At 39.7% G+C, this 15,965-nt stretch overlaps 2 protein-coding genes across 2 annotated transcripts; one reads left to right on the forward strand and one right to left on the reverse strand.

Annotated features, from left to right (window-relative positions):
* The first annotated feature begins 454 nt into the window (after positions 1-454).
* Positions 455-15,843, forward strand: LOC113470101. The gene is made up of 2 exons (XM_026828285.1): positions 455-1,850; positions 15,612-15,843. Exons 1-2 carry the CDS (start codon positions 775-777, stop codon positions 15,688-15,690), a joined length of 1,155 nt encoding a protein of 384 aa, XP_026684086.1. The 5' UTR covers positions 455-774; the 3' UTR covers positions 15,691-15,843.
* Positions 3,931-15,153, reverse strand: LOC103515674 (protein amnionless). The gene is made up of 5 exons (XM_008480611.2): positions 14,792-15,153; positions 13,984-14,205; positions 12,656-12,815; positions 4,670-4,826; positions 3,931-4,302 (listed from the first exon to the last, which is right to left on the reverse strand). Exons 1-5 carry the CDS (start codon positions 15,033-15,035, stop codon positions 4,201-4,203), a joined length of 885 nt encoding a protein of 294 aa, XP_008478833.1. The 5' UTR covers positions 15,036-15,153; the 3' UTR covers positions 3,931-4,200.
* Positions 15,844-15,965: the final 122 nt, after the last annotated feature.

The following is a 15,965-nucleotide window of genomic DNA, read 5'->3' on the forward strand; positions in this document are numbered from 1 at the left end:
ATTAGGATTATACCTATTTGTATCAATGATATGCATGAGCATGATATATGTATCTGAAAATGACTGTTGGTACATCAAGTGTTGTTCATGATTTCGGGATGAACCCATCTGCGTGAAGACAATATCGGTTAGCTGATGATTCGGATTAAGAGAAACAAAAAGATTTTAAACTTTCATTTCCATCAGCCTTATATCTTTATATTATCACCATGCAGGACGGAATATCTATTTTTTTTTTTTTAGGTTTACCAACAACTTTCTCTTAATTTAATTGTTTTAACATAGTTCTAATATGAACATGATTTAAATGAACTCTACAGTATGTAAACAAAAACAATGACATAGCACATCGGTGATCTTGGAGAGTTATAAGACCGATTCTTAAAAAATCACAAGCGTGAATCGTAAAGTAGACCTAATTGAAAATGTAGAAATCGTAAGTTTTTCTGTTGATGGTGAAAACTGGAAGTCATTTCAGTTTTGAAGTTAGATTGCTGAGGGTACTTCGTAGCCTTATCGTAACTTGAGAAGTTGATTATTTAAGTAAAAAGTCAAATTTCAAGAGTACAATACCTCTTTGTCCCCTTTTTTGCCACGTTTTTTCTACCTTAATCGGCTTTAGGGTCCGGAGTTTTGCCCGATCTTATTTTATTGGTATTCCTGTATAATAATCTCTGACGGTGTTTGCTCTCTACATAATCCTTTATTTTCTCATCTGGATCAATCTTCACTTACACACCAATCATTTTGTTGAAATGTTTACAGATATCAACAATGACCATTCCGTGTTACGTTATTCTGGTCCTCTTGGTGATCTCTATTAACTGTTTTCCAGACATTCCACAAAATAATACCATAATCAACAATGCCACAGGTAATATGAACGTCAGAAATTTAACTGAAGACATTACGCAAGAAATTTCTATCACGAATGATTCAACCACCATTCCTAATCTTCAAAATGATATCAGCAAAATTGTGAGACAAATCCAGCCGGATCAAATCAAGGAAGATGACAAAAATGGAACTGATATCACAGAAGAAGAACCTGAAGTTTTTACTATGATAGCTGAGAGTTTGGTTGAAGTGAATGAGACCGAAGATTCTGATAACATTACAGCAAGTAGTGTACCTCCCTTCTCCCCCAGTCCATACTTGGGTACTGTCATAGAGGAGGTCATTGAAGAACCTATCGCCCAACACAGAGACTTTACAGGACAAACCAACTTCATCCCGATGAAATCCAGGCAGAGTTTCAACACTTGGGATGAAGCTCAACTTGGCCGCCAACACCCGACCTTCCAAACCTCTCCCACCATCCTTCCAGTACTATTAGGTGATAGCTATGCTCTTCATGCTGACGATACCATGAACCAAGACTTTGATAATCCAGACTTCAATGAAAATCCTTTCGGACGAATCAAGTTTCCGGATGAGAAATCCAAATACTATCCCGTGTTTTTGAACGAAAATGAAATCGACAACCAGGATAAGCCACTCAAGTTTGACTATGAGAGCAACTACAAACAGTATGACTTTCCATACAAGATAGAAAGTGCTGCTACAGGAGGCAGTCAAGAACTTCAAGCCTTGGACAAAACTGTCCATGTTCACAACCACTATAATAACTATAAAGACAATCCTCGCACTGTACATGGATCAGATATTATGAAGAATATCAACAAGACATCTCTGCCGCTGGAAATGAAGAAGAGTTTTCCCATGAAGCCGCAACACACGACTTGGAAGAAAGTCGCTCACACGGTGATGGCGTTTCTACCGATCGGACTCATGCTAGCTGCTATTCCTCCTCGTGTTGTCAAAGCTAATTCAACAAACTACTATCCAGCGTAAGTAGATTATTCCGAAAATTTCCCCGATTTTCATAAATTTTTATGAAATATCTTCATTATATATTACGAGTATGTAAAATAAATTTTCATAACAGATAATGGGCTCGATCGAACTTTTAAGAACTCTGCATTGTCCTTTTTAGCCCGTCCTACCTTTATTATTACGATAGTAATAACGAAAGGAATAGTGGACGGGCTATTGTATTCGCTTCGGTGTCTGTCAGTCTGTCCCCATAGAAGGACTTATCCAAACCTGGTCGACCTATTTATCAAATTAAAGGTCTTTTTACCAGGAACACGAAAGTGGTGGTTACGATAGTAATAACAAAAGATAGAGTGGATGGGCTATTGTATTCGCTTCGGTGTCGTCAGTCTGTCTGTCTGTCTGTCGGTCTGTCCCCATAGAAGGACTTATCCAAACCTGGTCGACCTATTTATCAAATTAAAGGTCTTTTTACCAGGAACACGAAAGTGGTGGTCGCAGTGATTTACACCAGAGTCGAATTACCGAATGGTCAAATTGTTGTCAATCTACTTTGTTCAAAATCAAAGTTGGCACCAATAAAGAAGATCTCACTTCCTAGACTTGAGTTGAGTGGTGGTGCAAATTTTGTCCAAAAAACAAAAAAAAAAAATGGTTTTTGGAGGATTTTTTTCACATTTTCTCACACAAATGAGCTCTGATCTTGAAATTTGTCGCGACGACCTTTGAACTCAAAGCGAGAAAGTTTTAGTTGAAAAAATTGAAAACTTTGTGAATAAAAACTTTAGCCCCTTGCTATTTTTGCCAATTAATACAGTCCACTTTCTTAGCTTTTTCCTTCTCTTTTTGTCTATAAAATCCCACAAGGAATAAAGGGAGAACGGGCTCTAGTCTTCATTTTAAATCATTACATGAAAGTAAAATCAAAAATAAAATCAATAATAATAATAAAAAAGGGAGAACGGGCTCTAGTCTTCATTTTAAATCATTACATGAAAGTAAAATCAAAAATAAAATCAATAATAATAAACTGAATATTAAACAAATCAAGTCGGTACATAGGTACTGATTTTCTTTAACCACGATCGAATAAACTACGGGCTAAAAAATTCCCGGAGGGACGGGCCCAGCTTGTTATAAGGTTATTGCTACAAAGCAAACCAAAATAACAGATTTCTTAAAAAAAAATAATAATAATAATAAAAATAAATAAACAGGTAGATATGCTTATACATAATAACAATAATTATTATGTACAATAACTAACATACCTACATAAGTAAATACAAGTATTGTAAATTGTAAAGCATGTAAGTCTCGCATACAATATGAAATAACCTTGGGTAATACAACACAGAATAGGAAGAAAAGAAAAACGAGATACTTGTCGTTACAATAGCCTCAGTTTGTACTGGAAACAAGACGGAGGGTTGGCCAAACTAAGGACAATGCGGTCCCTCATTTACAGAAAAGAATGGGGTTCAAACAATGAAAACAGGACATAATACATAATTATTCATAAAAGATAATATTATAGTGCTTATTTATACTACTCGAATAGGACTTAAAAGTCCCAGCAGTAGTCTATCACTATTTTTTGGTCGAATTCTCGAGTTATATTGAAAATAAAATTCCATACCTTGGCTAGGATTAAACCCACGCTCTCCTGTTTAACAAGGGAGCGGAAAGAAGTTTAACAACCCCTTAGAACACAGAGTATTGAGAACAAAATGACAACAATGCAGTACAAGTCCTGTACTGTGACGAGCAATTAACGAGAAGAAAAAAAGCAGGAGGAAGAACAGAAGGAGGAGGAGAAAAGGAGAAGGAACTGAGGTGGTCATAAAGAGGAGGAGGAGATGAAGAAGAGAAGAAAGCAGAAGAAGAAGAAGTAGAAGGAGAAGAATGAAGGGCACTCAAGTGTTTTCTGTACGAGATAATTGCATACTCAAGACATTGTTGCTACACTCAAGCTCTTTGCTACGCGAATACTCATGATAGCATTACTAGGAATTATAATCTCTCCATTCATCGGCAGAATCACCTCACACGCCTTCATTTTGCCCACTGGAAACTCAATGGGCAAATTGTAACTACCATTTAGGGTTATTTACGAGCAAAGACCGGATCCGACTCTGGGCTTTTGTGAAAACGTATAACATCTATTTATGTTGCATAACATTAGCCTATTCTATACGTATGTTTTAACTTTAACACCCCAAACCTTTTTGTTCGAGAGCGAAAGTTATGGTCGGCAATTTCCTTCGAAAGGCCGCTTCCCGTTTTGATCGGAAAGCCTCCTTTTAAGCCCGCGCTAAAAGTGAATCCAATAAATCAAAACTTTCTGTAATGCATTTTTTCATCTCAATCCGTATCAGATTCATCTTCATCCTCGTATTTATCTTTCAATTCCTGGAAGGATTGAATTCCGGTCATGTCTGCAGGTGTCTCAATACCGTCAACCTCCTGGAATGTGAAAATACGACGGTCTAAGTCTAAGTCACTGGCAAAACTGTTTCCCTTTGAGCCTTTGGTGTCCTCCTGGTTAGCTTGGAGTTTTGAGCGTCTACCTTGTAGGCGCTAGACCGCGGGTTCGATTCCCGACCGGGGCGGCTTTTATCCTAAACAGATAAGGTTCCTTCTCGAAACAGCTGGCTTTTCCTATCCTGTGTTAATTTCTCTCTCTGGACGATAAGACCTTAGAAGTTACAGTTCCCTCTATCAAACCTCAGGTAATTTCTTCATGATAGCTACACTGCCCTCACGTGACGTGAACTCGAATGACGTGATAGTAATGTGTTTCTACCTTTACAACTTATGATTGAACACTCACCGCTGACTCAACGTTGTACATCGGATTATCAAACGATTTGGTGGGCGGCCGCGGCGTCACTTCATACACCATAGGCGCCTCTTTCTTCTCATTGTCAAAGCGTTGAAACACGAAAGCACTAGCCATGGGTTGGGGTCTGCCAACGCCCAGAAATGCCCTGCGGAAATCAGACGGGTAATTAGCGAGGCATTCTGAAGCCAGCCACTCACTATCAGGTAGACCTGACAGGCGGACTTCATTAGGCGTAACTACCAGGTCTACTTGATAGTGAATGGCCGGCTTAAGGATAATTCCTAATACTCTTATGTGCAGAGAAAGACCTCCTTAGGTAGCACTAAATTAGAAATTTAGAAAACCCAGCCTGGGGAGGGTTGGGAAAGCCCGCGAAGCACGCAATTCTCTCGAAGCCTAGATCTGGATGTTCTCTAGACCCGGAGCACCCATCTGGATACTAACTAAGCACAATGTTGCTTAACTTCAGTGATTAACGGTTGCATTCAACAATGTGCCGTTACGCTCCTTATTTTTGTTTCTTCTGAAATGAAAACTCGTGGCGCTTTCTGTTGGATTTATTTCGACTTAGAAGAAGCTGTTGCGGAATAAGCACAGTAGAAAGCCGTTTCTAAACAAGGAATACTTTTTCTGGAGTTCTGAAATTTAGCTGACAGCACTTCATATTAGGTCGTATTTCCCAAGTAAAAAATTGTCTGTTTTTCTCACATTTTCCAAAGGAAAAAAAAAGGCAGACTCTTATGTTCAGGACACAAACACTTACAGAATTCCAATCAAGTTCAGAAAAATCCATCGAAAAAAGTACAAAGGCGGATCTATTTCGGATTTCAGTTATCCCATGGCATAATGGGACTATTAGGTCTCGGCCAACAGTATAAATAAGGTAAGTCTAAGTATTTAGGTATAAGTGTAATGTGTAACTTACCATCCATCATGATAGTAGTGAATATAAATAGCCACCAGAACACACAAGCTAAGTACACATGTGATAAACAGGGTCCCGAGTGTGTTGGAGTGACCATATGGATCATAAGGGAAGCCAGCATGTAATACTGAACTCAACAGGGTCAGATGGAAGTTCGGATCTGAAACAAATTGTTTTTAAGAAAATAGAAAATTAAATAAGCTTTTATGGAAAAAGTGTAGGTATAACCCTGGTTAAGATTTTTTTTTTTTTTTTTTAGAGGTTTGACAGAGGGAACTGTAACTGCTATGGTCTTATCGTCCCGAAATCGAAGAGAGAAGGAAGACAGAATAGAAGAAAGCCAGCCGTTCCGAGAACGAACATTATCCCATCAGGATAAAATCCGCCCCGGGCGGGAATCGAACCCGCGGCCTAGCGCTTACAAGGCAGACGCACTCACATAGGTAGGTTGCTAGGTACCTACCTAGATCTCCTCTTGAAAGTTTACAAAATGTTGTAAACTTTTAAGAGGAGTTGTTGTGCGTTGTTGTTTCCCCAGTTCCGATATTCCACCGTTTGAAAGCACTAGACAGATAGTAGGAATGTATTGTAGGTACCTATGTATATAATGTAGGTACATACATGTATTCCAGCATAGGATGTATTATACATATTTTGGACTTGTTTATCTTTTAGCCATGAATTATGCAGACCAGATAGAACATTATTTATGTTACAGTGTGAGAACATGGCATTTGCTCTATCGTATAGCAATAGCCTACGAGGTATTGCATACCGTACATTACAAGGTACTACATTTATCATAGGGTGGAAAATATCAGAACAGTCTGAAAACGTTAAACTCAGAGGGAAGAAAAGAGCATCAGAGCTTTTTTTTTTGAAGAGGTTTGACAGAGGGAACTGTAACTGCTATGGTCTTATCGTCCCGAAATCGAAGAGAGAAGGAAAACAGGATACCACAATCATACTACAGATTATAGGTACATACTACATACGTACCTATTTATACTGAGGTAGATGGAATTCCACCACTGGTTGGCAGATAGCACATATCGGCACTTTATAAACAATATCGCCTATGGTCCTACCACTCAAATATAAAAAAAAAGGAATTTTAATTGTGTTAAGCATAAATGCTTGTCAAAAATGTCGTTCCCCAATTTAATATGCTACGCTAAATTTTATGACATGACTTGGACTCGAACCACCAACCTCCAGATTCAAAGTCCACCGTGCTAACCACTGCACCACTGAGGTTGGTTACCACTCAAATATATACATAATAACTACCACTCAAATACATAATTATTAGACTGCGAGAGTAAAGGGACTTTTCAGTCCTTTGCCAGCATTATAAACAAATTTCTATGCTATTCTATTCTATTCTATTTTTTTTTTTTTCACATAGGTAGGTTGCTAGGTACCTACCTAGATCTCCTCTTGAAAGTTTACAAAATGTTGTAAACTTTTAAGAGGAGTTGTTGTGCGTTGTTGTTTCCCCAGTTCCGATATTCCACCGTTTGAAAGCACTAGACAGATAGTAGGAATGTATTGTAGGTACCTATGTATATAATGTAGGTACATACATGTATTCCAGCATAGGATGTATTATACATATTTTGGACTTGTTTATCTTTTAGCCATGAATTATGCAGACCAGATAGAACATTATTTATGTTACAGTGTGAGAACATGGCATTTGCTCTATCGTATAGCAATAGCCTACGAGGTATTGCATACCGTACATTACAAGGTACTACATTTATCATAGGGTGGAAAATATCAGAACAGTCTGAAAACGTTAAACTCAGAGGGAAGAAAAGAGCATCAGAGCTTTTTTTTTTGAAGAGGTTTGACAGAGGGAACTGTAACTGCTATGGTCTTATCGTCCCGAAATCGAAGAGAGAAGGAAAACAGGATAGGAGAAAGCCAGCCGTTCCGAGATCGAACATTATCCCATCAGGATAAAATCCGCCCCGGGCGGGAATCGAACCCGCGGCCTAGCGCTACCAACTAAGCTAACTAGGCTGGCATCAGAGCTTTTTACTTTCAGGTCTCTGCGGTTTGAATTCGTCGTTTCCCTCTAACCCTCTATCTACTCGATGCTCTATGTGCTATGCTCTCCACTACACTCTGTTTTTAGCCAACCTCACCGGAAATGTTCTTTGAACGAGCTCTTCAGTGGGGGTGTTACCCTCCATTCGGTGACAAACTGCCTGTAACTGTTTCCTCACATTAACCTCATCCAGTCTCAGTTGGACTGGAAAGGGCAAACAGCATGCCATTGCCCAGTCACCCATCCTGACACCAACCCTTTGTAACGTTTCGGTAATCTGCAATCAACGTCCTTCAACCGCTGCCGCTGACTTGGCTTTATTTGAAGTGATTTGTATGAACGCCGGTAAACTAATTGTGTATGCAATGTGCCACAAACATTTTAATTCACGAAACTGATGTGGGTATCAATATCAATGTTAATAGCAAACCATGCGGTGTGTATCTGCCTTAGGGCCGGGTCCACAAAGTGAGTTTAAACACTTTTTAAGTTTTAATCTCGGTTTAAGCAATTTGATTGGCTGAAATTTCTAAATTTTGTTAAAATCAACCAATCAGATTGTTTAATCCGAGAATTACACCGAGTTTAAACTCACTTTGTGGAAACGGTCATTAAAGTTCTTATTAGGACATTGTGGCCGGGTCCACCTTCGTTTCTATTTTAAATGACAAGCTCAAAATAGTTTTTAATTATTCACTTTACAAAAACCTACTTGGCAATCCTACAAGACCACCATAATACATTGCAACAATCAACAAACCACCAAACACAGACTACCTATCTAGATTTATTAGACTATTTACATCGTCTACCCACTAGTATAAAATTATATAAATAAATCCATTAATTAGATTAGAATTTAGAGTGATTATAAAATTAGTAATCCTACAAAGTATTATAATTCTAATAATAATAATAATAATAATTTGTAAGTATTATTATTATTATTTGAGTCGGTCGGAATTCAATTTAATTTATTACTTAATAATATTGCGTTTGTTTTAAAACAAATGATGATGTAGCAATAATTACGACAGCGTAAATGGTAACTATGTTGATACATAAACAATGCTGCCATCAGGAACGGTTCAAGAACAGAGCGAGAGAGGGAGAGCGAGAGAGGGAGGGAGAGAGAGAGAGAGAGAGAGAGAGAGAGAGAGAGAGAGAGAGAGAGAGAGAATAAACCCAAGAAACGCTAGACCAAAAATCTAACAACAGTAATCCAAAAATAGAGAGAGAGGGAGGGAGAGAGAGAGAGAGATGGAGAGAGAGAGAGGGAGGAAGAGAGAGAGAGAGAGGGAGAGAGAGAGAGAGAGAGAGGGAGAGAGAGAGAGGTTTAATAGAGGGAACTGTAACAACTGGAGGTCTTATCGTCCTGAAATCGGAGAGAGGAGGATAGGATAGGAGAAAGCCAACCGTTCCGAGAACGAACCTTATACGCTTAGGAAAAAATTATCCCATGGAGGGAATCGAACCTGATCAGGCTGGCTAACAGAACCTTATTTTTTCCTCTGGCTAACAGAACCTCTATACTGTACCAGAAGTTAAGGTACTATAAGAAGAACCACCACGAAACCAGCCCTGTGTGGTCGGGAGAGAAAACAATACAATTGGAATGATTATTCATGAGTGACTAATAAATTAAATCTAAATTCATTAGTGAAAATGAATCAAAACCAAAGTGGGGATAAAAGGAAGAAGAAGGAGGAGGAAGAGAAAGAGGAGGAGGAGAAGGAGGAGAAAGAGGAGCAGGAGGAGGAGGAGGAGGAGGAAGGAGAGAAGGGTGGTAAACTATGCGGGAAAATGCTGGAATTTACTCGAGATGAAGAAGGAGAGAAGGGGAAGAGAAGGAAGAGAAGGAAGAGGAAAAGAGAGGGGAGAGGGATAGAATGAGATGGAGAGGGGAAGGAAGGAGAGGGGTAAAGAAGGGAGTAGAAGGGGAAGGAAAGGGAGAAGAATGGAGAGAAAAGGAAGGGGAAGGGGAAGAGAAGCTAGGAGAGGGAACTAGGGAATAAAGAGGAGGTAGAGGGGAGAAGGATAGAATGAGATGGAGAGAAGGAGGAGGAAAAGGGGTTAGAGAAGGAGGAGGAAGAGGGGTTAGAGAAGGAGAGGAGGGGAAGAGAAGGTAGAGAATCTAGGAGAGGAGGGGGGGAACAGAATAATTGGAGAAGAGAGGGGAGAGAATAGAATGGCGGAAAGGAGGGAGAGAAGGAAGGAGAGGAGGAGAAAAGAAGGAAGTGGAGGGGTAGAGAAGGACGAAGGGGGGGGGGGGTAGAATGGGGTAGAATGAGATGGAGAGAAGGAAGAAGAGGGGAGGGGAATAGAATGAGAGGGAGGGGGAGAGGCGACTCAGGCAATGGGGTTTCAATTATATTCTGCCGATGCCCATATAGTTTGTGTTCCCACAGGACGAAGAGAGTGGGAATTGAATTGTGATGCAAATACCTATCCAGGAATATTGATGTATTTATGAAATTTTTATCCCTATTGCTTCATAAATTTATGGAAAAAAAACTCAGGTGTACCTATAGGGTGTTGGAAAAATCAGAAGAATTTGTAATGCTCATTTGGCCAACATTTCGTCCTTTCTGCCGGTGATGCGGAATTTCATATTTTGTTCCCATTTCCGCAAGTTCCTTGTTCCTGAAATGTTGCCAAACGAATGTCTTTAGTCCGCCCTCATGGGGCCCCGGTAAATTCCCAACCTGAGCCCCCCAATCTATTTCTCAGGGTGACAAATGTTGGAAAGCGTTCAGTAATTTATTGCCTGTACACAATTATCCTTTAATTAAAAGCTCTAATAAGAAACTTTCACGGGAACTTTTGGTTCAAACTTTTACCCCTTTTCAAAACACTGTTTGCTTTATAAGTTTGCAATAAAAAATATTCATACCGTCAACTTCGCTCTGTGCCAGTTTGCTAGGGACGGTGCCAAATTAGCATAGCTCAGGAAACTTACAGCAAGTTTTCACAGCAACGTACGAAAAAATTGCTCTACCTTAACACCTAGGTTTTTTTCCTCTCAATAGCGTGAAGGAGAACTGAGAATAATTGGGAGAGGAAGAAGGAGAAAATATAAGGAAGAGAAGAGGGAGGAGTTGTAGAAAAAGGAAAAGTATACGAGGAGAAAGAGGAAATAGAAGAGAAGGAACAAAAATATGTAGAAAACGAAAAAAGAGGAATTAGAAAAGGGTCAAAAGAAGAAAAAGGAGAAGAACAAAAAAGAGGTCTAGGGAAAGAAAGAGTTGGTGAAAGAGGGAAAAACAAGAAAATAAAGAAAAGGAGAAAGAGAAGAAGAAGAGTGGGAGATAGAAATGAAGGAGGAAAAGGCAAGGAAAAAAAAAGAAGAATCACAAGGGCTTTCAGTTCAGACAATGGCCCTCGTCTTGGTATTGTAAACATTCTGAAGCCAGCCACTCACTATCAGGTAGACCTGACAGGCGGACTTCATTAGGCGTACCTACCAGGTCTACTTGATAGTGAATGGCCGGCTTAAGGATAATTCCTAATACTCCCTTGTGCAGAGAAAGACCTCCTTAGGTAGCACTAAATTAGAAATTTAGAAAACCCAGCCTGGGGAGGGTCGAGAAAGCCCGCGAAGCACGCAATTCTCTCGAACCCTAGATCTGGATGTTCTCTAGACCCGGAGCACCCATCTGGATACTAACTAAGCACAATGTTGCTTAACTTCAGTGATCCATTTTGAACTGTTGCATTCAAGAATGTGCTATTAACGCTCCCCATTATAAATTTCCCTCTGAAACGAAACTCGTGGCGCTTTCTGTTAGATTTTCTTAGAGTTAGAAGAAGCTGTTGCGGAATAAGCCCAGGAGAAAGCCGTTTCTAAAAGACAGGAATAATTAATTCTAAAGCCAGCCACTCACTATCAGGTAGACCTGACAGGCGGACTTCATTAGGCGTAACTACCAGGTCTACTTGATAGTGAATGGCCGGCTTAAGGATAATTCCTAATACTCTTATGTGCAGAGAAAGACCTCCTTAGGTAGCACTAAATTAGAAATTTAGAAAACCCAGCCTGGGGAGGGTTGGGAAAGCCCGCGAAGCACGCAATTCTCTCGAAGCCTAGATCTGGATGTTCTCTAGACCCGGAGCACCCATCTGGATACTAACTAAGCACAATGTTGCTTAACTTCAGTGATTAACGGTTGCATTCAACAATGTGCCGTTACGCTCCTTATTTTTGTTTCTTCTGAAATGAAAACTCGTGGCGCTTTCTGTTGGATTTATTTCGACTTAGAAGAAGCTGTTGCGGAATAAGCACAGTAGAAAGCCGTTTCTAAACAAGGAATACTTTTTCTGGAGTTCTGAAATTTAGCTGACAGCACTTCATATTAGGTCGTATTTCCCAAGTAAAAAATTGTCTGTTTTTCTCACATTTTCCAAAGGAAAAAAAAAGGCAGACTCTTATGTTCAGGACACAAACACTTACAGAATTCCAATCAAGTTCAGAAAAATCCATCGAAAAAAGTACAAAGGCGGATCTATTTCGGATTTCAGTTATCCCATGGCATAATGGGACTATTAGGTCTCGGCCAACAGTATAAATAAGGTAAGTCTAAGTATTTAGGTATAAGTGTAATGTGTAACTTACCATCCATCATGATAGTAGTGAATATAAATAGCCACCAGAACACACAAGCTAAGTACACATGTGATAAACAGGGTCCCGAGTGTGTTGGAGTGACCATATGGATCATAAGGGAAGCCAGCATGTAATACTGAACTCAACAGGGTCAGATGGAAGTTCGGATCTGAAACAAATTGTTTTTAAGAAAATGGAAAAGAAGAAAGGACAGACACTTATGTTCAGAACACAAACAATTTTATGAACAGAATTCTCATCAAATTCAGAAAAATCAATCGGAAATATTGGGATTTATTTCATCAGTTATCCCATGGCATAATGGGACTTTTTGGTCTTAGCCGACAGTATAAATAAGGTAGGTAAGTTATAATCATAAGTTTAACTTACCATCCATCATGATAGTAATGAATATAAATGGCCACCAGAACACACAAGCTAAGTACACATGTGATAAACAGGGTCCCGAGTGTGTTGGAGTGACCATATGGGTCATAAGGGAAGCCAGCATGTAATACTGAACTCAACAGGGTCAGATGGAAGTTCGGATCTGAAACAAATTGTTTTTAAGAAAATAGAAAATTAAATAAGCTTTTATGGAAAAAGTGTAGGTATAACCCTGGTTAAGATTTTTTTTTTTTTTTTTTTAAGAGGTTTGACAGAGGGAACTGTAACTGCTATGGTCTTATCGTCCCGAAATCGAAGAGAGAAGGAAGAACACACAATTACTTGGAAGAAATTCACTCGTACTTTTTTTTTTAAAGAGGTTTGACAGAGGGAACTGTAACTGCTATGGTCTTATCGTCCCGAAATCGAAGAGAGAAGGAAGACAGGACACTCCCTCAAATTTCCCAGGTCAAGAGCAGTTAAGAATATTAAGAAACTTTTCCAGCTCAGTAAATATCGGGCTAAGAAGGTCCCGAGAAGGTCTATTTAGGATCAAACCGCCCCGGGTTCAAATCGAACCCGCGACCTAGCGCTTACAAGGTAGACGCGCTATACCCTCCAAGCTAACTAGCCTGGTAAAAATGGCATTTGAACATTGGACTAATGGCGAAAATACAGCTGGCAACGGGTGTAGAAGCTTTTCCTTTAGATTCGTCGAAGCTTAATCCATCCTTTAAGACTGTTTGTTTAAGGCTGGGCTCTTTTTTTTTAAAGAGGTTTGACAGAGGGAACTGTAACTGCTATGGTCTTATCGTCCCGAAATCGAAGAGAGAAGGGGAGGAGGAGGAGAAGAAGAAAGTAGAGAAAGGAGAGGAGGAGAAGAACGAGAAGCAGAAGAGGGAGGAGGATGAGAATGAGGACCAGGCGAGGATAAAAGGAAGAAGTCGAAGGGAACACGAGAGTAAAAAGTAGAAGGACCAGAAGTAGGAAGAAGAGGAGCTGGAGAAATACGAAGAGGGAGGAGGAAGAAAAAGGAAGGGTACTAACTGGAGATTTGATATTTTGATGTGAATCATCGCCTACGGGAGCGTATGCCGTGACGTCAAAGTTCACAATTTACCGGCATTTTTTTAATCGATTTATCTCGGGATCTAAAAGTCGTAGAAGAAAAAGAAAAATTCCGTTGGTCCTCATTTTTTCTGCTCTATGACTTTGAAACATGACCCAAGTAAGCGCAACTGATCTAATAGGTCAGCTGGATCACATCATATCACTTAGGATAAGCAACGTCCGGCTTGGCGAAGGAACATGACGGTATAGGAGACTCGTACCTGACTTGATCATCTCCAAGATAGAGTTGGCCAGCTCTTCCACATAACCTTCATACTCCCCATGCTCCACCAGCACCACTTGGATCTTATTTTGGACAGTTCTGCTTATGTGAAAGTCAACGGGTTTGACCTGGGCGGAGAATTTGGCCACCACGGCCCGCAGTTTGGCCCGTGTCTGGTTCATGTTGAATGATTCTGAACTCTTGAACAACAATTGAGCCCCTGAGAAGAAGAAAAATGGAGCAGAAATTATTTACACACAAGGGAATTCAGTATTAATCGACCTGACTTCTACTCTTCTACATTACATCCCCCCCCCCTTTAGACTCACTAAAAACAAAGGCTGAATGGACATCAGTAAAATGAAAAGATTCAAACGCGGCCAGTAATAGGTACGTAGATATAATCCAAACATTTAGCTGACCAATAAATTTCACACTCATGTAAAAAATCAACTCGACCTGACTTCTACTCTTCTACATTACATTTCCCCCCCCTTTTTTAGACTCACTTAAAAACAAAGTAAAACTGTGTTAAAAACACAGTCTTCAAACGCGGCCAGTAATAGGTACGTATAATCCAAACATTTAGCTGACCAATAAATTTCACGCTCATATAAAAAATCAAAGTCAAAACTAAATTTCAAAAAGAAGAAAACACACACAGTAAAATTTCTCATAAAATAACCTACACAACACATCTGCCGATCTTGAAAATATCCATCTACAATATCTACCTAAATGAAAATTCATCAATTTCTGAAAACTGAAGATTCCAAAATTCAGCAAAATCACCAGAGCTTACCTACCACAAATAGGACAGCACGATCCTTGCGGGAGAATAGGTTTCGTACAGGGCATCCTTGGCAGACACTCGCCGCGTATCACGTGACACACATTATCCACCTTGGGATCTGTCTGTTGCGAGCACACACACCCACCCTGTACCTCACATGCTGACGTGAGCATAATAACAGGCACGGTATCAAACCCCATCGCAGCGTCCAGGGCCGGATCCAGGGCGAACATCTTGGCCCCCGTGTCCGACCACATGAAATCGTTGAGTGAGTCCTGGAAAAAACTCTGAACAGAGGAAGGATGGAATGTACTTAGTAGCTTACTCCTTACAGCTGCAGCTGATGTGGATGGTTCTGTGAGAAATCTCAACTAGGCTGGCAAAAATGAAATCGTTGAGTGAGTCCTGGAAAAAACTCTGAACAGGGGAAGGATGGAATGTACTTAGTAGCTTACTCCTTACAGCTGCAGCTGATGTGGATGGTTCTGTGAGAAATCTCAACTAGGCTGGCAAAGTAGATGCTCAAAATTTTCTCAATCTGGATGGGGGTTCTCCCTTTTCCTTAAATACGGCCCTGCTAATAGGTACATATCTCTCATATAAACACACCGTTATGCAGGCGCTCTTTTCGTGGGTAATATAAAATCTGCATAATCTGGATGGGGGTTCTCCCTTTTCCCTAAATACGGCCCTGCTAATAGGTACATATCTCTCATATAAACACACCGTTATGCAGGCGCTCTTTTCGTGGGTAATATAAAATCTGCAAGTGATTTCTACAGTTTGATGAACGTTTAATCTACTTAAATAATCGCCATTTTCTTGGTTTTCAGGCGAGAAGACCACCCTCCAGCCCCTCATAGAGTCAATCAGTTTTTCAAGGAAAATGTCAACAGTCGACAAGCAATTTAACCTCTAACATGGTTTGATCACTGTCGAATATGAAAGCAGCTACCTGCCTACCTCACTTGATTAGTCTACCCCGAAATTTTCCGTCCCAACATGCCTAATTAATTTTTCTTATGATCTTTTAAATCTTTAAAGAATAAACCATTGATTGATAGCTTGTTAATGCGAAAATAATATATTTATTATGAAATAATCAGAAAACTTTTTTTTATATTTAAAAAGAAAATTGATAAATTAATTATAAGTAAAAATAAAATAAAATGGACATTTTGAAAATT

This window comes from Diaphorina citri, unplaced genomic scaffold, assembly GCF_000475195.1.
Source record: "Diaphorina citri unplaced genomic scaffold, Diaci psyllid genome assembly version 1.1 scaffold1396, whole genome shotgun sequence".
NCBI classification, from domain to species: domain Eukaryota; kingdom Metazoa; phylum Arthropoda; class Insecta; order Hemiptera; family Psyllidae; genus Diaphorina; species Diaphorina citri.

Coding starts and splice junctions, on each gene's coding strand:
- LOC113470101 (XM_026828285.1), top strand. CDS start 775: ATGACCATTCCGTGTTACGTTATTCTGGTCCTCTTGGTGATCTCTATT. Junction 1,851..15,611: donor TCAACAAACTACTATCCAGC/GTAAGTAGATTA, acceptor CTTGGTTTTCAG/GCGAGAAGACCACCCTCCAG.
- LOC103515674 (XM_008480611.2), bottom strand. CDS start 15,035: ATGTGGTCGGACACGGGGGCCAAGATGTTCGCCCTGGATCCGGCCCTG. Junction 14,206..14,791: donor ATCGTGCTGTCCTATTTGTG/GTAGGTAAGCTC, acceptor TCTTCTTCTCAG/GGGCTCAATTGTTGTTCAAG. Junction 4,827..12,655: donor CATTACTATCATGATGGATG/GTAAGTTAAACT, acceptor TGATTTCCGCAG/GGCATTTCTGGGCGTTGGCA.